The 21,221-nt window shown below is 39.9% G+C and overlaps 1 protein-coding gene across 1 annotated transcript; it reads left to right on the top strand.

Annotated features, from left to right (window-relative positions):
• Positions 1–3,296: 3,296 nt before the first annotated feature.
• LOC106700292 (NLR family CARD domain-containing protein 3-like) lies at positions 3,297–20,134 on the top strand. The gene is made up of 9 exons (XM_023338238.1): positions 3,297–3,385; positions 3,520–3,639; positions 7,917–7,995; positions 8,157–8,379; positions 8,514–10,305; positions 11,281–11,454; positions 17,043–17,216; positions 19,409–19,455; positions 19,605–20,134. Exons 1-9 carry the CDS (start codon positions 3,297–3,299, stop codon positions 20,132–20,134), a joined length of 3,228 nt encoding a protein of 1,075 aa, XP_023194006.1.
• Positions 20,135–21,221: the final 1,087 nt, after the last annotated feature.

The raw sequence follows: 21,221 nt of genomic DNA, 5'->3' as shown, positions 1-21,221 counted from the left end.
GCATTGAATGTGGCACTTACTCTGTACAGTACAATTTTACCAGAACTCACTCAAATATGCTTTTTTTGTATTTATATAGCAATAAACATCATGTATGTGGAAGGAATCTGTAAAACTTCTCTGCTACATTTCAGAAAATACACATCTTCTGTATTGCTTTATAACTTTTTATATGTTGCAGATAGTAAGCTGTTGCTTTTATTGTCTTATTTACAGGACTGAGCATAAAGGGAGACTTGAAGAAATGAACTAGGATGTCAGGGTAACTTTGAGAAAACGGAGTACTGTAGCACTGAGTTTGGGTTCTGAAAGGCAGGTCAGAGTTGAGGTGGACAAATGTTTTACTGCAAGAATGTTGTGATAAATATCACAAACGGAGACAATCCAGGTGCAGGAAGAACATTTACCCATTTGTCTATTTTTTGATCTCATATTTAAGATTTCCTTTTAGTTCCTGTTAAATCATTGACAGTTGGTCTAACGTTTTCTCATCTCACATTTCCATATTTCTCTCTACCTGGCAGAAAAACAAAAAAACTCTCGGTTATTCATGAGAGACATGACAGTTTGGTGCTTGTTGCCGATGAGCAGGGCCGTGCAGAGACCTATGGAGGGGCAGGGGCTCAAATTTAAAAAATGGCACATTGAACAAAAACTCCGTACAACAACACAGCAACAACCCATATTAATCAAGAATCTAATTGGATCCTACTGTATCATTGCCATCATGCTGGGAAATGCAAAGCAAATATAATCTATATTTTCCCCAACAGGTATAAAGTTTCTGTTTCTGCTGCTGACAGTCCTGGAGGGCTGAGCTGATCTGAGACTGTAGCTGTTAAACAGACCAGAGGAGAGAAGGTCAAAGGTTATGAAGTTATGAAATAAGCAAATTGAAGCCATTTTACTAATGAAGCCCTAATAATATCTATTTAACCTCTAGAACAACCTGGCTGCAGACTGATCCACCTGGAATCTACCTGGAATCCACCTGGAATCTACCTGGAATCCCCCGGTGGCCCCTGTCAGTCCCCCGATGCTTTGGGGACATTTTGATTCTTTTCATTGTGGCATGTTTGGCTTTTTGCTGCGGTTCTAATTATTGCTACAATATTTTCTCTGATGTTTATTTTGTGACTCTAAATGGGCCGAATCTTCCTTTAACACTTGAGGTTCTGCAGTAACTTCTATTCACAGTCCAGAACCTCCAGCCCAGATCCCGTCAGCAGCGGCTTTAACCCGCCTGGTAGAAACGTTAAGGAGAAGCAGAGCGATCAGAGAGCAGGTGGTACCAGGTGGTACCAGGTGGTACCAGGTGGTACCAGGTGGTACCGGGGCTTTGATCTGCGTTGCGACTCGCGGTGACAGTCGGTACCGTGTCTTATATCAGGATGTCTGATATAAAGACAGATATTCTTTCTATCTGTCGGTGGACCGACTCAAGCTGCCTGTAGCGAACCGGGCCTTTAGCAGAATGATGAAGTTAAAGTCAGAAGTTTCTCTGCAGCATTTCTGAGTTTAGTGGCGAGGCGGGTTTTGTCCCGCTATTGCAAGGACAATTATGAAAATATAAATAGAAACAGTTTTTCTAACGTCAACATCAGACCTACGTTTTTATTCACAAACCAGTGTATGAAAAAATATTCTTGCCCATAACTTGATAGTTAGAGGACACAGATCCTCCTCCTCCTCACCATGGACCCGGAGTCTGAACAACATGGAGGCTCTGAGAGTCATTATTAGACTGAGGGCAGCCAGACTAGTTTATTTTTACTAAATTATTATATTTAGCTAAATGTTGTTGCTGAGGGGCACAAACAGGCCTTCTGACATACAGATTAAAAATAAAAAAATTTAAAAAAAGGATAAAAAATGCAGGGGCTCAAGCCCCCCTCTCCCCCCCACTGTACTTGCCTGCCTAAGACCTATTTATACGGTGAAACACCCACTTCCCAAACTGAAATTAATTAACTAATTAAGTGAATTACTAACCAAAGAACCTATTTAAAATAACAAATTAAACAAAAATTCTAACTATAAATCAACTAGAAAATAAACAAATAAAAATGAACTAAATAATCTAAATTTTAACTGAAAATAGATAAATAATTCCTACACATAGAAAAAAAAACAATGTTCATTTTACTCAAACATATATGTATAAAAAAGTAAAATCAGAGAAACTGGTCATTTTAAGAGGATTCTTAATCTTTTCAAGAGCTGTATTTGGATCATTTAAAAATCACTTAATCTGTTATTAATAACCAGACAATATGCAGGTAAGAGTTTCACCAGCAGAGGGAGACAAACCCCCACTAATGAAGAGTTCAGTTGGTTCCAAGTTAAAAAAGGTTCTGGTTCAGTTGGTGTTGAACAGAACCTGGATCAGCAGAATAACAGCGGATCCAGATTTATGAGAAGTGATTCTGTCTTCAGACGTCAACAGAATAACTTTCCTCTGACTCCCAGTCAGTCAGACCAGTCAGACCAGTCTGGGCTCTTTTCTCCTCATAACACTTTCAGTTAAAACTAAATAGTTTATTTGTGGCACCACTCTGGATCTACCGTGGTTCTGTTGGGTCTCAGCTTGTTGCTCAGATATTCTTCATCAACTCTTTGGATCATTTGAACAAACTGTAAGTTTGCTTTGTTTCCTACTTGAACTTTGTCATCAGGATATTCCTGCTTGTTTCTGCTCTGATGTTTGGAGAAAATGTTCACTTCTGATTTCAGCTAAAAAACTAAAATCTGCTGTTTGAAGTTCTCTGCTGAACAGCTGGTTTTATTTATTTTCTTCTCTGAACAAACTGATTCTTGGTTTTATTTCCTGGAATCAAACTCTGGTCTCCACCATTAAAGTCAGAATGTCCTGTTGCTTCCTTTCAAAATAAAATAATGTTATTTTAAAAATATGTTTAATTCAGTTGGATTATTAAATAGTTAATATTTGATAGAGCAGATAATCCACTTGTTGAGTTTAATTATTAACCAACTAAAATACTTCCTGTTCAGGTTGAATCAGTGAAAGTAAATGTTGCTCCATGTCTCCATCTAGTGGACTGATAGTAGAAGTGCAGCAGCTGATGGCAGCTTCCTCTGCCTCTCTGCTGTCTGACTGCATTCACCTGACACTGATATGAAGCAGAGAAGAAGAGCCAATCAGAGGAGGAGCAGCTGATCTTTTTCCAGCTCTAATGATGTAAAGGATGATCAGAGTTGATGTGCAGATGAATGATGTGTGTTTCCTCTGCAGGTGAAGGTAGAAAGTGTGTGTGAGCTGATGTGAATTCAGCAGCATGGATCAGTGTGAGGACAGAGAGGAGGGAGTCCCTCCCTCTAAAACCACTCTGTGTGGGGAAGATGAGAGCCAGAGCAAAGGTCAGAGGTGAGGTCACCATCTCTAACTGTCCACAGCCCTTTCCACACAGCGTTCACTATATCAGGCCAGAACAGACGTGGTGATGAAGCTGCTGCTGCTCCTCTTTGCTGATTGAGTTTTAATCATCATGTTTCTGTCAGGATCCATCAGAGACTCAAACCAGAACCAGAACCAGAACCCAGCTGTGTGTCCTTTAAGAGCGACTTTTCAAAGAGTTATATCATTGACTTTAAATCTCCTGGATCTCCACCATCAGAGAGGTGAGCTGTTTCTAACTGCTGTAACTGTTCAGTTTATATCTGTTATTATGACCATCCAATATTAATTTAACACACAAACAAAAAAATCAGAAGTGAGTTTAATTTCTAGATTGATATTTGGATTGTTCTCTAAATATAAATGTAATTTATTTTCCAGAGAGTAATGCTGAAAGAAAAAGGTTTTTATGAATTAATTTTATGATTCCAGTTTCATCTCTGTGGTTCAAACATCATCCAACATAGTGGATTATTAACCATTTCCACAGTTAAACTAAATAAATATCTCATGTGGATATCTTTCAGAACCAGATGGTCTTTAACGGACCATCTGGTTCTGATTGAAGCTCCATCAGATCCTCCTTGGATGGTCAGAGTGGAAATGATTCCTGGTTCTTCTCCATGTCGGAGCTCAACACTAAGATCACCAAACTTCTCTCAGTCATTTCAAACCAACATTTTTGTCTCAGAAACAGATTTTTCTGCTCTTTAAACAAGGCTGGACATTATTCAGGAGGATCAATGATCAGAATCATGTCATTTACTATTTTTACCTGTCAAATTATAATCATATTAACATAGGCTATTCAGCCTCATGGTTTAGTTATTATTCACCTAGTTAAACCGTGAATCCAGGTCCCATCACACATAAAGCAGATAAACTTCTAACTTTTTCTCCGCAGTGATAAAAACCACTGACTGTGGCCTCAATAACTTATAATAAATTAAATCAAACGACTTCACTGAAAATACCAGCAGTTCAGCTGCTGGGATCTGAACATGCAGCCTCACAAATTCCTCCTGGTTGCATCTGCAGAGAAATCTGCGCAAGTTCATCAGTCATTTGGATCTGTCTGCAGGGGCGCCGCCAGGAATCTTGGGCACAAAAAGTTAAATTGGGCCCTCCGTGCAGCTGCTGTTAAAATGTTTTGAGTCTATTTGACCCATAAAAAGCGTCACAATTTTAAAGGCTTGCTACTGCCTTGCTTTCTTTGGTCCAATACTGATACTAGCACAATATTTACTGCTCATGAATTTTACATGCAACAGTCCACATACAGTTTGCAAGTAGGTTGCTTAAATGTTTTCTATTAGTTCTAGATACTGAAATGTCTCTCCCCACCAGCAACAGTGAAACACAATGTGCAAAATATACATAAAACAATCCAGACTTCTCAAAAAATGCTATGTAGTTGCATTTTACTCAAGCTGCAGTATATAACTTTAATAAAAAATATATTTTTTCTCCATATTTGTTAAAGATGTCACCATGTCGTGATAGTTTGTTATGAAACAGATAATTTGTGAAAAAAGATCAATCTCCTCCACCTTCTTCCTTGATCTGCTACTGTTAGCTTAAGTAATGCACCGTTCTGACCAAAAACAACCAATCAGAACCAGGAAGAGGGTCTAAGCGCTGTCAATCATCCTCATTCATTAACTGCTAAATGTGCTAATGGTGGAGAAACATCTTATCGTTACAGGAAAAATGTTTTTCTGCTGTCATTGGTAGCTATGCTAACTAGACTGAGCATTCACAACAGGCTATCCTAGCTGCAGCATAGCACAGAGCGAGAGGAGGGAGGATGAGCAGCGCCACATGAGATTGTGATTGACAGCAATAAAACTCACCTGCCACAGATTGGTTGTTTCTAGATAGCAATGGGAAAGATCAGAGGAAATAGATTTTTCACAGATCATCTTTCATATCATATTGTTACAACATAATGACAGTTTTAACAAATATGTAAAAACAAATATTTTTTATATAGTGTGTTTTTTGCAGGTTCTTGAACCTGAACGCTGTTAACGAACAAGAGTGACAGTGAGCGCCTCAGCTGACCAGCCATTACTGCGCTAAATTGCCTTTGGCTCGCGGTGCAGGAGTGCTCACCATGTTCTATGTGCCAACTGGTGGTAAACTGTTGTAACTGCAGTTTAATGCATCTCAGTTCAAGTAGGAGAAGTGCAGCTTAAGACTATAGTCTACCGTCTTTAAATAAAGTAAGAAAAAGGGAGGGGTGTAATTATTTTTAATGTCCATTCTGTCACATATATCTACACTGTGTGCACAATTACTAGGCAACTTTTAGTTTTGACCATATCATTTTTATGCACATTATTCTACTCCCAGCAGTAAACATGGAATGCTTACTGAATATCAGCTAATGTGTATTTGTTTAATGAGGAAGGGTGGGGCCTAAGGACACCCTATATCAGTGTTTCTCAATTCCAGTCCTAAGGCCCCCTGCCTTGCATTTTTGGCTGTTTTTCTTTCAGCCACACACCTGGTTTGTATCTGTGGGTGATTAACAGCCTTCTGTGGCATTTGATGGCTGCAGAAGAAGGCATGCATCAGCTGAATCAGCTGTTCTTAAATAGAGCTGATCATACTAACACATGTAGAGCAGGGGGGCCTGAGGACTGGAATTGAGAATCACTGCCCTATATCAAGGTGTCCATTATTGTTAGAAAGCTTCTTTTTCTCAAGCAAAATAGGTCAAAGAATAGATTTATGTTACTCTGAAAAGTCAAAAATCGTAAAAGGTCTTTCAGACGGATGCAGCAGTCTTTAAATTGCTCAGATATTGGGACAGTATCACAGAACCATCAAATGTTTTGCTGCAAATAGTAAACACTGTTGCAAGAAACATGTTGAGAAAGAAATATGTAAATTAGTTGCAAAATTTTTTAGAAGAATCAGACATGAAGCTACCAGAAAGCCATTACCTTCCAGTGCTATTATATTCCAGAACTCCAACCTTGAGTGCCCAGAAGTACAAGATGTTCAGAACAAAGAGATATAGCCAAAGTAAAGAAGGCTGAAACCCGACCACTACTGAACAAGACACATAAGTTGAAACATCAAGACGGGGCCACAACATATATGAAGTCAGATTTTTCAAAGGTTTTATGGACTCATGAGATGAGAGTGACTCTTGATGGCCCAGATAGATGGATGGGCCTGTAGTTGGATCAGTAATGGCCACAGAGATCCACCTCGCATCAGACACCAGCAAGGTGGAGGTGGGGTACTAATATGGGCTGGTATTATTAAACATGAGCTAGTTGGACAATTTTGGTCTGAAGATGGACTCAAAGTCAACTCCCAAACCTACTGCCAGATTTTAGAAGACAGTTTCTTCAAGCAGTGGTGCAGGAACAAGTTTGCACGTTTCAAGAAGACCATGATTTTTATGCAGGACAATGATCCATTACACGCATCAAAGTACTCCACTATGTGTCTAGCCAGTAAAGGCCTTAAAGATGAAAGAATAATGACGTGGTCCCCTCCTTCACCAGACATAAACCCCTTTGACAACATCTTCATATCTCCATGTTTGGATGTTGATGATGATAATCTGCTGCTTCCTAGCTCCACGTCAGATTAACGGTGGACACATTTCCATAACCCACTGTGAAATACCTGGTAAAGCCAGTCTGGTTCATCAGGACTTGGTTCTTTTGTGCATTGTGAGAGCAGTTCAACATAGAAGGAAAGCTTCATGATGTGTGTAGCAGCTCCCCAGCACTTGAATTAATCAGCCAGTCTCAACGGGTGAATTTAGCGTTTTTATTTTTCTTTTACGGGTGATTCAGATCCACCATGATCACCTCAGTCACCGTGAAAACTAAAACATATACAAATATTAGAATACAAACATAAACTTACAATACAAACAACAGAACAAAACGTACCTCGCTGCGTTCACTGGGGAACACTAAGTGTTGATTTCTTCATGTCAAACAGCTTGACAGTTCAACTCATTGATTGACACAATGATTCTACCAGCCTTTATAGGGCCTGCCCTCGTTACCTATGGCAGCCCGTGAGGTACATACAAAAACCCAAAACATCACAAACTGTAAATACCATTAAACAAAACAAAATAAAAAACCAACAAAAATGCTAATAAAAACAGACAAACATCCATAAAACAATCTGCGACATTCTTAATTTAAAAAATTCACTTTGAATAATTTACAATAAATAGTCTACAAATATACATTATTTGGGCAATTTATTTAAAATAGTTCACTATCCATTACAATGTGGTTGGTGAGATCTGCTGGATCTCAATCAAACTGAGCTGATGTGGACCATCAGAGGTTCTTCTAGTTCGTAGATCATCTTCCTCTTTCTGACTTTAAATTGTGTTTATGTGATCCTGTGTTTTTCTATATTAAGGACTTTTAATGTGAAATCTTTGTGATTTCGTCTGTGAATACTGCTAATTGAATATTTCCTGATTTCCTAATTGTTCCTGGTTCCTCCACAGAGTGGACCAGCAGAGCTCAGAGGTTCCCAGTTGTCCGTCTGCCCAGCAGCATCAAACACAGCTGGACTCCATATTTATGGTCTGTACATGAACAATAACTACTTTTCCATGAGTTCTGTTCAAAGTCACCTTCATGCTGCACTTTGTAGACCAGAGGACTGTCAGTCTGTCCAACATCCATCTGGTGTTTGGCTCCTTGACTTCACTCTGACGTTTCCTTCATCTATTATTCTGTTCCAGCTGCTGGAGGACAACATTGTCACTTTTGTGAAGAAAGAACTGAAGAAGATCCAGAAAGTTCTGAGTCCAGATTACCCAGAATGTTCAGAGAGTCAGAGAGATGATGAGGTGTTGGAAGGTGAGGATGAAGAGCAGAGGAGGAGCAGCAGAAAAGCAGTGATGAAGATCACACTGAACTTTCTGAGGAAGATGAAGCAGGAAACGCTGGCGGACCATCTGGAGAGCAGTAAGAACATTTCTTCAGAGATTTAAAATGATAGATAAATTACACATTTACTGAAATTTGAAGAGATGGAATCAAATTTATGCAAAACATCTCTGATTTCATATCAGATTTTCGTTATTGTGTTAATTTAGGACATTTTGCTGCACTTTGTCAACATCAACTTAAATCTGGTCTGAAGAAGAAGTTCCAGTCTGTGTTTGAGGGGATTGCTAAAGTAGGAAGTCCAACCCTTCTGAACCAGATCTACACAGAGCTCTACATCACAGAGGGAGGGACTGGAGAGGTCAATGATGAACATGAGGTCAGACAGATTGAAACAGCATCCAGGAAAACACACAGACCAGAAACAACAATCAGACAAGAAGACATCTTTAAAGTCCAACCTGGAAGAGATCAACCAATCAGAACAGTGATGACAAAGGGAGTGGCTGGCATTGGGAAAACAGTCCTAACACAGAAATTCACTCTGGACTGGGCTGAAGACAAAGCCCACCAGAACATCCAGTTCATATTTCCATTCACATTCAGAGAGCTGAATGTGCTGAAAGAGAATAAGTTCAGTTTGGTGGAACTTGTTCATCATTTCTTTAGTGAAACCAAAGAAATCTGCAGCTTTGAACACTTCCAGGTTCTGTTCATCTTTGATGGTCTGGATGAGAGTCGACTTCCTCTGGACTTCTACAACAAGGAGATCCTGACTGATGCTACAGAGTCCACCTCAGTGGATGTTCTGCTGACAAACCTCATCAGGGGGAAACTGCTTCCCTCTGCTCTCCTCTGGATAACCACACGACCTGCAGCAGCCAATCAGATGCCTCCTCAGTGTGTTGGCATGGTAACAGAGGTCAGAGGGTTCAATGACCCACAGAAGGAGGAGTACTTCAGAAAGAGATTCAGAGATAAGGAGCAGGCCAGCAGGATCATCTCCCACATGAAGACATCACGAAGCCTCCACATCATGTGCCACATCCCAGTCTTCTGCTGGATCACTGCTACAGTTCTGGAGGATGTGTTGGAGACCAGAGAGGGAGGAGAGCTGCCCAGAACCCTGACGGAGATGTACATCCACTTCCTGGTGGTTCAGACCAAAGTGAAGAAGGTCAAGTATGATGGAGGAGCTGAAACAGATCCACACTGGAGTCCAGAGAGCAGGACGATGATTGAGTCTCTGGGAAAACTGGCTTTTGATCAGCTGCAGAAAGGAAACCTGATCTTCTATGAATCAGACCTGACAGAGTGTGGCATCGATATCAGAGCAGCCTCAGTGTACTCAGGAGTGTTCACACAGATCTTTAAAGAGGAGAGAGGTCTGTACCAGGACAAGGTGTTCTGCTTCGTCCATCTGAGTGTTCAGGAGTTTTTGGCTGCTCTTCATATTCATCTGACCTTTATCAATTCTGGTTCTGACGTGATGAAAGAAACACAAAGATCTAAGAAGTCTTCATTACTTAATAGATCTGACCTAAAATCTCTCCATCAGAGAGCTGTTGACCAGGCCTTACAGAGTCCAAATGGACACCTGGACTTGTTCCTCCGCTTCCTCCTGGGACTTTCACTGCAGACCAATCAGAGACTCCTACAAGGTCTGCTCACAAAGACAGGAAGTAGCTCACAGACCAATCAGAAAACAGTTCAGTTCATCAAGAAAAAAATCAGTAAAAATGTGTCTGCAGAGAAAAGCATCAATCTGTTCCACTGTCTGAATGAACTGAATGATCGTTCCCTAGTGAAGGAGATCCAACAGTCTCTGAGTTCAGGACGTCTCTCCACAGATAAACTGTCTCCTGCTCAGTGGTCAGCTCTGGGTTTCATCTTAGTGTCATCAGGAAAAGATCTGGATGTGTTTGACCTGAAGAAATACTCTGCTTCAGAGGAGGTTCTTCTGAGGCTGCTGCCAGTGGTTAAAGCCTCCAACAAAGCTCTGTAAGGACACAGATTGTTAATGCATTTTCTATAGATAGAAATCTGCTAATTATGAGGTAAATATTCATGTTTCAGTTTATATATTGTTGCATTGTCTCTTCAAAATGATTTATTGGGAGGTTGCACAAAAAAGAAACAGACTTCCTTCCGCAGCTGGACATAGTGTTACATATTAAAGCAGCAAAACTTCTCCACTGTTAAAATTGAAATTGGATTAAAATAGTTACCGTATTTTACGCACTATAAGGCGCACCTAAAAACCTTCCATTTTCTCAAAAGCCGACAGTGCGCCTTATAATCCGGTGCGCCTTATATATGGACCAATACTGAGCCACAACAGGTCTCGCAACTACGGTAAGCAGCCGCCGACTTCATTTTCCCCCGTAGAAGGAGAAGCGCGCGGTGCACGCTGGGTTTTGTGTAAAGACCCCAAGATGGCTCCTATTAAGAGACACGCTTACGACGCAGAGTTTAAACTCAAGGCGATCAGTTACGCAGTAGAACACGGGAATAGAGCAGCAGCGAGAAAATTTAATATGAACAAATCAATGGTGCGGAAGCGGAGGAAGCAACAGCTGTTCATTTTGGGAGTGAACGGAGTTTTCAGAACGCTTGTTTGTAATCTATTAATAAAGTTTGACTGACTTATCTGACTATTTTGTTGACATTCCCTTTAGCGCAGTTCCATCTAATGGATGCATAACGTAACCCCAGCTTCTAATGCAACCTCTATTCTATGCGCCTTATAATGCGGAAAATACGGTAATTGTGGAATTTTATAATGCTATTTCCAACCTCCTTGTTACCTGTTGTTCAGTCCTTTGAGGCAGGAGGTCCAACTATAGAATGAACCAGTTCACAACAAATGCAAAGGTTGTGTAAAGTAAAATAGTTCCTTCTCTGTCCAATAATGACATTGCTGATTTGAAAGAAAAGAAATTGTTTAATAACAGATTTTTCTCTCTTTCTCCTCAGACTGAGTGGCTGTAACCTCTCAGAGAGAAGCTGTGAAGCTTTGTCCTCAGTTCTCAGCTCCCAGTCCTCCAGTCTCAGAGAACTGGACCTGAGTAACAACAACCTGCAGGATTCAGGAGTGAAGCTTCTCTCTGCTGGACTGAAGAGTCCAAACTGCAACCTGGAAACTCTCAGGTAAAATTTTCTCAATGCTAGTTATTTCTATTCACTAGCTGCTAGCAGAGATTGCCAGAAGTATTTGACCATCCATCCAAATCATCAGAATCAGGTGTTCCAATAACTTGCATGGCCAAGTATGTAGACATCTAAACTGTTTTTACAAACATTTGTGAAAGAATGTGTTGCTCTCAGGAACTCAGTGAATTCCAGAGTGGAACTGTGATAGGATGTGCAACAAGTGGGTTTTTTCATGTCCTGGACAACTGAGAACCTATAAATATGCAGAAATTTAATATTTGGGAAGTATCATAACTTGAACTTAAGGCTGAGCACCAGAGTTTTCTAGAAAAATATTCAGATTTTATTTTGTGGTTTTAAAGGCTCTACATTGTAGATGATAAGAAATAAAGGCATACTTTATTTTGTGTTACTATCAGCTTCAATAGCCCCTCTGCTCTCGGCTCACATACGGAGCTGTCGGCTAGTGGTAACACTCAGCCCGTCCAGTTTCAAACTCTTCTTATTAAAGTAAGAGTTAAAGAGTTAAACATAATTGAAATATTGACCACATTCAACAGAAAAAGGAGCTAAGTCTATGAAAGCAATGTAGCCAGTTTTGCTACTTTTGATTTAAGGCATAATAATGCAGTTTATCATGATTCAGCTGAACTAATGAAATGAACAAACTGTGGTCTGATTTTTATTAGTGTGTTTCTTCCTCTTAAGCAGTGAAAGTAAATAAAATGTGTTACATGTCTTTTGCTTTAAGTATTTACTTACTGGAGGGTTTTTTGTTTGTGCTGCAGAGCCACAGCTAGCAGCTAGCTCCTCACTTCAGCGGCTCTAACGGAGCCTGTGCTGTTGTTATCGATTAACTAGTGGCTAAACTAACTGGTGGCGGCATCTGGAAGAGACAGATGTTTCTATGGGCGTGGCTTTTTAGATCCCCTTTACCGAACCAGGAAATTAATGTAGCACCTTTTTCCATTATATTCCTCCATTTAGAAAACTAAAATGGAGGGGCTTGGGTTCGACATCAGTCCGGTACCCCAATCAGTGTGCGGCACCAATGACCTACCTTATGACAAATACAACCCAGAGAAATATTGAAATTTTAGGCAAAATGATTTAGCCTAACTTTATTAAACTAAAATGACAGAAAACCTATTATTTAGTCACCACCGTAACATTGTAGTTGAAAGACCCTTCAATAAGATCTAAACAAACATAAACCTGTTTACATAAGGCAGGATCAATAAAAAATTAATGGCCACACTTTTTTTCCACAGAACCAGGACAGAACAAGAAATGTCCAATTATATCAATATACAGTTCTAAACAAAATGTAACCCAGTCAGTTCGTTACTCACGACCTCCAGGAGAGAAATGTTGCAGGCCTGCTCTTCTTCTTCTTCTTCTTTTCCTTTTTTATGGCGGTTGGCAAGCAACTTTTAGATGTGCATTACCGCCATCTACTGGAATGGAGTGTGGATCGGAACGCTAACTATATATACCCCCCTCAAAACAAAACAAAACAAACAAAACAATAAAAAAAATAAATAAAAAAATAAAAATAATAATAATAATAATAATAAAATAACAACACTTAAATCTTTTCTATCAATTTTGTTTTCTTAAGATAATTAATTAAATAACTTATATCTGTAGAATGTTGCAGGCCTGTTAGAAAAACAATGAGTTGAAATCCCATAGGAAAACATTGACAGCGTCGCAATTCACTTGTCCTCGACTTCCGATGAACGCAGCTGAACACACGTGGTGCTGAAGCGGTTAGCTCACTTAGCTTAGCTCAAAACTCGTCAGGACTACTTCTGTCTATCTCCTCTGGTCCCGTCCCTCTCGCGGCGACCAAACTCTTCTAACTTCTCATGAATTTCGTCCTCTCCCGTGCTTTTGTCCAGTTTTCATCTCCCTTGAATGTGTTTTCTTCACTTCCTGTCCGCTCGTCTCACCCTCTGTTCTCCACCATCACGGCTCTCCTGTCCTTCCTCTCCCTTCTCCTCCTCTCTCAACCAATCACAAGTCACGCCAAAGACGGACTGTCTCAGTGACCAATCAAATGGCAAATCCAAATAAAATACACAGTGCATCTTACATCACACCAATGGACCTTACCAAGCTCCGCCCACAACCGACCCACGTGACCGCAAGTCTCACAAGCAAAGCCTCGCGGCGCCTTGTTTCTATGTAAACATGACTCGATTAGTGCGTCATTTCTACCGGATTTTCACAATATATCAGCTACTAAATGGACAGAGGAACTAACAAGTTCATGTCATCATCTGGGAGGAGGTTACTGGTTTCTCAGTCACAAGCTGGTTGCAAACCTGAGGCCAGCAGGTGTCAGTCAGTTATGGTAGATCTGACATTTGGTTTGATGACGTCAATATGAGAAGCTACAGACTGATAGGAGGAACCAAAGAGCTCTGTAAAGGTAAAGGCAAATCTTCTGAAGTTGGGATATAATTAATTTAATTTCACATAATTATCGCGGTAGAAGCCATTTGTTAAAATTTTATGATATATGTTTGTTCTATTTGATGTTTGTTGTGAATGACGTAAACTCACAAACGAATGAGGTAATTAGTCCAACGTTTAGAAAGTACAGCGGCTGTAATGCGCCACAGCAAAGGTAAACAAAGGTAAAATAACCCGAACAGGTGATCAACTCAAAACCACTCCTACCTTTTTACTCTCTCTCTCTCTGTGTAGTTTAAGCATAAATGTTACCGTGGCAACCGCCGAGCAAAGATTACGTTAAAAACATAACATTCAGTCCGTTACGATATCAAGTTTCCAGGCTTGATATTTATTTCTCGATTATGAATCAGCGCTTCCCTGAACACAGATGGTTGATTGACTAGCTGTACTTGGTGCTAGCGTGGCTAACACGAGTAACAGTTTAGTCCAAAGCCTTTTCTGCTAAAATAAAATCTTTAGTGTATGTCAGATACAGACACATTGCATATTGATCTGTTTAGCTAACGTAAGACTGTGTAGCAGACAGGCTTCAAGGTGTAGAAGTTGTATCAGTTCTGCCTTTATGCTGTACTTAGCTAACGGGAAGCTAAGTGTGTTTGTGAGATGGCCACGCACGTGGTAGCCGCGCTACTACGTAGAATGGGCATCAGCCAATAAAAAGCTGCCCTTCTGGTAAGGTCCATACTCTCTACTGCAATATTTACATAAAATAATGCTCTTAGTTGATTTACAAATAATACCGTTTTAATTACTAAGTAAGCAAATTACTTAATAGCTCCCTTTATCTTTTATATTATTTAAATATTAAAATAAAGGAAAATACTGGTGTATTTCTTTCAGAGACAAGAATATGAAATCCATAGTTATCACCAGTGTTATGCATTAGTAAGTAAACGTTTACTTTTACTATATTTGAGTCTTGTCTTCACTTATATAAAATTTCTATTAACCTCAACATAGTCATTACATTAACCTCGGTTTAACACTGGGCTACATAAACAATGTGATAAACTTAAAGAACTACAAATCTTTGCAAAAATACTATCCGATTCCATAAGACAACCATTAAGATATCAGGAATAACTAAATAGAAAGACTTTTATTGGTCTAATTTGGTATGTTGATGTTTTTTTTTAAATTAATTTGCAAAACTACCAAAATATGTAAATTACGCAGAACTTGTCCTGATTTCTGTGTTGCTTCAGAGATTGAAACTCAAAGAAAGATCGAAATATCTCTCCAGATGCCATAAACAAATCTCAAAACAAAGATTAATCCCTGAAAACTGACATAAATGTTGAAGAGCCCTGAGATTAAATGTAAAACGTTTAAAAGGATCGACTGGCTATGTTGTTTTTCACATCTCCCTCATATTGTATGATATTTCACAGAAATTTCAATTCCACAGAAAGAATAGCGAAATCTTTTTAAACACTGTTTTTGTAACATGTTATAGTTTATTTCCTAGTTCATTTACAGAAGACATGGCAGATCTATGTAGCAGTGTCATTTCTTCTTTATTGTTGATATTTTTTCTCATAATTTAACTAAACATCTTTATTCTTTTCATCAAGTGACCCTAATATTCAACCATAAGAGACAACGCTGGAAAACAATTGTCTTATATACTTTTACATCAGAAACGGGTTAAAATTTTCACTCAAACTGAGATTCTGAAAGTGTCACCAGTGAATCCAGGTTTGCCTCTTAAATTGCGAGGAATTCGTTAGATCACAAGAGGTAGGATAATTGCTCTTCCGTCGGCCGATATAGTTTAGTGGATAAAATGTAAACCAGTTAGGTTTACATTGTGGCTGTTCATGAGGTGAAATTAATTTATTCTGGTGAACCTGAATGTGAATGGGATTTTTGTGTTACTCATTGATCTGGTTTTGCTCAAATGCAGTGATTTCGAAGTGCACTGAAAGCTGCTCTGTTGAAACTTGTTTTGAAACATATTTTTAACATGCAAGACTAAACATATTTGCTTCAAATGGAATTTATAGTTAAGTTTTGCAAACATTTTTGTCACACAAGTAGCATTTTTCAACAGGCGTCAACACAGCCACCTACAATTTAGAAACATATGTGGTGCACATAAGTTACAACCAGTTAATCTATAACACCGTTCAGCTGCTGTTGCTCCTCCTACACTTTGGACTGAGCCATTGTTCTAAGAATGGTGGGGGGAAACTTAAAATTAATTTTTATTCTTTTCTTAGATGAATGGCAGATTTACTTTGTTTTCTGTTTCTATTGCATTTTTATATTGATCTTGTTTAAATACAAAGGTTTCTTTCATGATTTATTTGGAGGGACAATTCCAAGATTGCGGGGGTCCGGACCCCCCGACCCACCTGGGATTTACGCCCATGTCCATACAGGTCAGCCTGTGTCCAGTTTGAGTGAAAAGAGGTGCAGGTGATCCAGGCTTCAGAGACCAAGCAGTGGCAGCACGAGGCAACATGTAGAGGCACCAGCTGTGTGATTGGTCCACTCTCCTGGTTTTAAATGCATCAACTATAAACCTATCTATAGAAATAAATCTGCTCCACCAGGCCAGTGAAACGATCAGAGCAACAAAGACTCTTGCAATCCAGCTTTGTAAGAAAAAAAGAGCATTATTGCAGATCCTTCCTCCCAGGAGTTGTTAGACTTTCTAACCAGAACTGCTCCCAAAAAACTTTTACATATGATTATAAATTGCTCTACTCAGCTGCGCATTTTTTCAAACTGATTATGATGTTTTTATTAAAAGTACAACATTATTATTCCTCTATTGTAAATGGGTCCTTACTCTACAGCCTCCTATTATTTTTTATTTTTATCTTCAATGTTTTATTCTTCCATTTACCTTAAACTTGTTGCTGGTAAACCTGAACTCCCTGCTGTGGAAAAATGAAGAATGTTTCTATTCTGATCTGTTCTATAAGTGACAAATGTTGATTGTTAGTAGTCATGTAATGGAATTAGAGTGTTATTACTATTTCATCTTATTGACAGGTTAATTTATTTACTTTCTTCTTCTTTTAAAAATGATCAGTTCAGACCTTGGGTTCTACCTCAATGTTCTCATCATGTGATGAATTGTGTGTCTGCAGCTTATCAGGCTGTTTGGTCTCAGAGGAAGGCTGTGCTTCTCTGGCCTCAGCTCTGACCTCCAACCCCTCCCATCTGAAAGAGTTGGACCTGAGCTACAATCATCCAGGAGACTCAGGAGTGAAGCTGCTGTCGGCTGGACTGAAGGATCCACACTGGAGACTGGAAGCTCTCAGGTATGGAGGAACCTGCTGCAGGAGCAGAGAAGGTCTGATAGAGGAGGAAGAGGGAGAAATGTCTTTAGTCAGTCTGCTGGGAAACATTTAGTTTGAAGCTGAATGTTTAATTTGATAATTAAATATTTAGACGCCTCATCTGGAGGCAGAGATCATTACCCAGTTTTCTGGAATATTCTCCAGACTAAGAACGGCTCACAAGGAAAATTAAAGAGTGGGATGGGTTTAATAGTTTAATAGGGACTCTGACTAAATTAATAAAAGAAGTTCAGTTAGATTTCCATGATGATCTACTGATGGCAGAAAGGCTTTTTCATGCTTTCTTACTTTTACTCAAGTAAAAATGTTAATGTGGTTCTTTTACTAGAGAACATTTTTGTCTGTTTATTTGTACTTTTACTTCAGTACATTGTTTGAGTTCTTTCTCCACCTCTGGTGAACAGCCAGTAGGTGGAGCTAGAGTCAGGAGGAGGCAGCCTGGAGAAAAGGCTGTTCCTCCCTGATCTGTTTCCAAGCAGTCAGAGTGTAGAAGTTGAGAGCTGGAGAAGTTTCCTCCTGTTGCTGCAGCAGCAGAGATGTTCTGCTTCATGGACTAAATCAGGTTGGAAAGAGGAGAGATCTTTACTGAGCTGCTGGATAAAAGCTTCTGAAACATTTCAACTCTTTCTGGAAAATAATGAGACATAAAAACAATGGATGTTTTTACCATCCAGACCTTTAGAACCAGTTCAGGTCAATAATTCAGTTGTTTCTGTGGAAGATGAACAGATTTGAGGTGAAATGATGAAATTCTTCATTTCTATCTGATGTTCCAGCAGATCTGTAGAAAATGGAGCTGCAGCTCTCAGATATTTCAGTCGTCATGTTTTCTATCAATGAATCCACTGATTAAAGCAGGAATCTCATCTCCATGTTCTCCTCCAGAGGTTCCCAAGGTTTGTTCCTGGAAGCTGCTGCTGGTTCCTCCAATCCAGGCTCCGCCCCCTTTAGAGGAAATCTGTCCATATATGGCGCTAAGAGTCACCTTGATGCTGCAAAGCTTTGTTCAGGGATGAGATGTCAGGATGTTAGTGTCAGTCTGTTCCAGGCTTTAGTTGTTCTCCTCATGAGGAGCTGAAGTCTCTGACAGGAACGTAGAGCTGAACAGGAGAAGAACTTGAAGCTTCTTCTTGGCCTCTGATTGCAACAGCAGGACAATCCAACATTTTAGTCTGACTTCATCTGGAAATATTTCTTTGACCCTGAATCAGTTTGAAGGCAGGCCAGCTCCTCATCAGAGCTGAGATCTTCTCTGTCCTCCATGCTGGAAATGTACAAGTCCAGCAGCTCCTGATCAGTGACATCAGAGCGTGACATCATCAGTAAAGTGATGATGTCATTTCCCTCTCAGAGCAGCTTGGAAATCTGAGAGGAAAGATGCAAACAAAGACTCTCTGGACTGTTGGATCTGCTGGTTCTGGTTCCAGATGCTCCTTGGACACTTTCACAAGTCATTACTGCAGCTGCTGGATTCAGGATGCTGCTTCTTCTTCTTGGCCTCATTGTAAATGTGTGCAGCAGCACCACCTGGTGGTGTTGGTTGGTAGAGGAAGTGCTGAAAGGTTGGAGGTGTTTGTCAGAGGTGTGTGATGATGGAAGCCTCTCCCTGGTTTGTGAGTCTGAGCTCAGAGATCAAATCTTTGATTCTTGTTGAGCTCTTTGTTGAATGTGATGCAGCTTCTCCTTTTTAATGTTTGTATTTCTGGATATTACAGTGAGGCCACAGCAGGTTTTCAGCAGCAGGGCTGTTTAGTGTTTCGTTCCTTCATCTGTGTGTGGGAGTGTGGATGGAACAGGTATCCAGGTGTTGTGTCAGAGTTTAGATTGATTGTATTTTAATGCTGATTATTAAATCAGGTTGAGCTTCCAGAAATGTTTCCTTAGTTTCCTGATGTCCTTTTAGGCTTCAGTGAGTTTCTTCAGGTTGTTACTGAGGGATTTCCTTTCTCCTCTCTGTTGGAGCTTTTCCTGTGTTTGGAGAAATGAGTTGTGCTGCAGCAGCACCAACTGTCCTTCCTACATCCACTGCAGTTTGCAATCCAAATGTTGGACTGTTCCTGTCTCAGTGGAGGACAATGTGTGTCTGAGAGTCATGTAATGTCCATGTCTGCTGCTGAAAGAGACTGATGGTCTGACCCCCCTCCTCCTTTCAGGGTGGAGCCTGCTGGAGTCCCATTCTTGACACCAGGTCTGAGGAAGTGTAAGTGTGTTTTTCATCTGATTCATGACAACAAAGCAGCTCACATTCAACCATCTTCAAACTGTCACATCACTCATTCAGGAGTCATCATCAACGTGTCAATAAATGATCAATAACTGCAGCTGGATTGTGTTTGTTCTCTCCATCAGATTCCTGTCAACTCACCATCGACACAAACACAGTGAGCAGAAAACTCAAACTGTCTGAAGACAACAGGAAGGTGACATTTGTGAAGGAGTTTCAGTCATATCCTGATCATCCAGACAGATTTGATCACTGGCCTCAGCTGCTGTGTAGAACTGGTCTGACTGGTCGCTGTTACTGGGAGGTCGAGTGGAGAGGAGATGTTGATATATCAGTGAGTTACAGAAGAATCAGGAGGAAAGGAGACAGTGAAGACTGTTTGTTTGGATGGAATGATCATTCCTGGAGGCTGAGCTGCTCTGATGATTATGGTTACTCTGTCTGTCACAATAACAGAGAACCTCGTCTCTCCTCCTCCTCTGTCTCTAACAGAGTAGCAGTGTATGTGGACTGTCCTGCTGGCATTCTGTCCTTCTACAGAGTTTCCTCTGACTCACTGATCCTCCTCCACACCTTCAACACCACATTCACTGAACCTCTGATTCCTGGATTTATGTTCTGGTCCAGTTCTGGTTCCTCAGTGTTTCTGTGCTGAATTGAGTCTAAAGAGTCTAAAGATTTTCCTCCTGTCAGAGAAACTCTCTCACTGTTGAACAGATAGTTCAGTCTCTACAATCTATTTCTTGGTGAAACAATTCTGATTGAGTCCTTGGAAACTTTTTCTTCTTCCAGGCCTTTAAATATGGAAGCTGGGATTATTCCAGGATTATTCCAGGATTATTCCAGGATCCACATGTTTTCCTGTCTGTTTCCAGTCAAAGCTTCACACTGAATATCAAGATGTTGTTTCTCTTATTTTTTCCTTTCATTCATCAGATTTCATTGAAATGTTGATCAGTTTTTCTCAATCACTGATCATTTTCTGTTTCTATCGGCTCCTATTTTTCTCAACATGTCAGATTTGAATATTAAATCTTCCTTTTGTAAATTTGCTGCAGTTTTTCTTCATGTGCTTTAAATAAAAACATTTTTCTTCTGCATTTGGTTCATTTGCTGCTCATTCTGTTCTTTTCCTGTTCAAATTTAAATATTTGCATTAAAAAGATTTTTTCATCAACTCTGCCTTTCAGAAAGTCCTGATTTAAAGTAAAACATTCCCATCCCATGAAGGTCAGAGGTCAATGCTTTGAAGCCTAAAGTGGGAAAATCTTCATATTTTCTGTTTCATTCAGAACTTCTACCTGAAACTCAGAACCTGCAGAACATTTTTCTCTTTGGAGGAAAAATCCCAGGAACTGGAAGATCAGAGCAGAATGAAAACTGGAGATCAGTGCTGGACAGAAAAGGTCTGATCGCTGCATCTCTGCTATATTTTACATTTAAATCTGATAACATAAAGTAAACCTGTTTTTAGTGAATAAACCAACATGGATATGACCCGCCACAGCGTCAACGTGGGCCACACCTGATTCAACCCAAACCGGAAAATAAAGAATTTAACTGGAAAAAGCAAAACCCAGTAAAATCAGCAGCTGGTTGTGATTAAAATGCAGTTTGTTGCAGAGGTTCAAACTTCCTGATGGTGACCTCTCCTCCGTCCCTCACCTTGTCTGGCCGGTTTTAATCCTCACTGCAGTGTTAGACTGGAGCTCATCTCTCAGATTAACCAGATTAACACTGAG

This window comes from Xiphophorus maculatus, chromosome 8 (genome assembly GCF_002775205.1).
Source record: "Xiphophorus maculatus strain JP 163 A chromosome 8, X_maculatus-5.0-male, whole genome shotgun sequence".
Taxonomy (NCBI): domain Eukaryota; kingdom Metazoa; phylum Chordata; class Actinopteri; order Cyprinodontiformes; family Poeciliidae; genus Xiphophorus; species Xiphophorus maculatus.
This window is presented reverse-complemented; position numbering and strand designations above follow the sequence as displayed.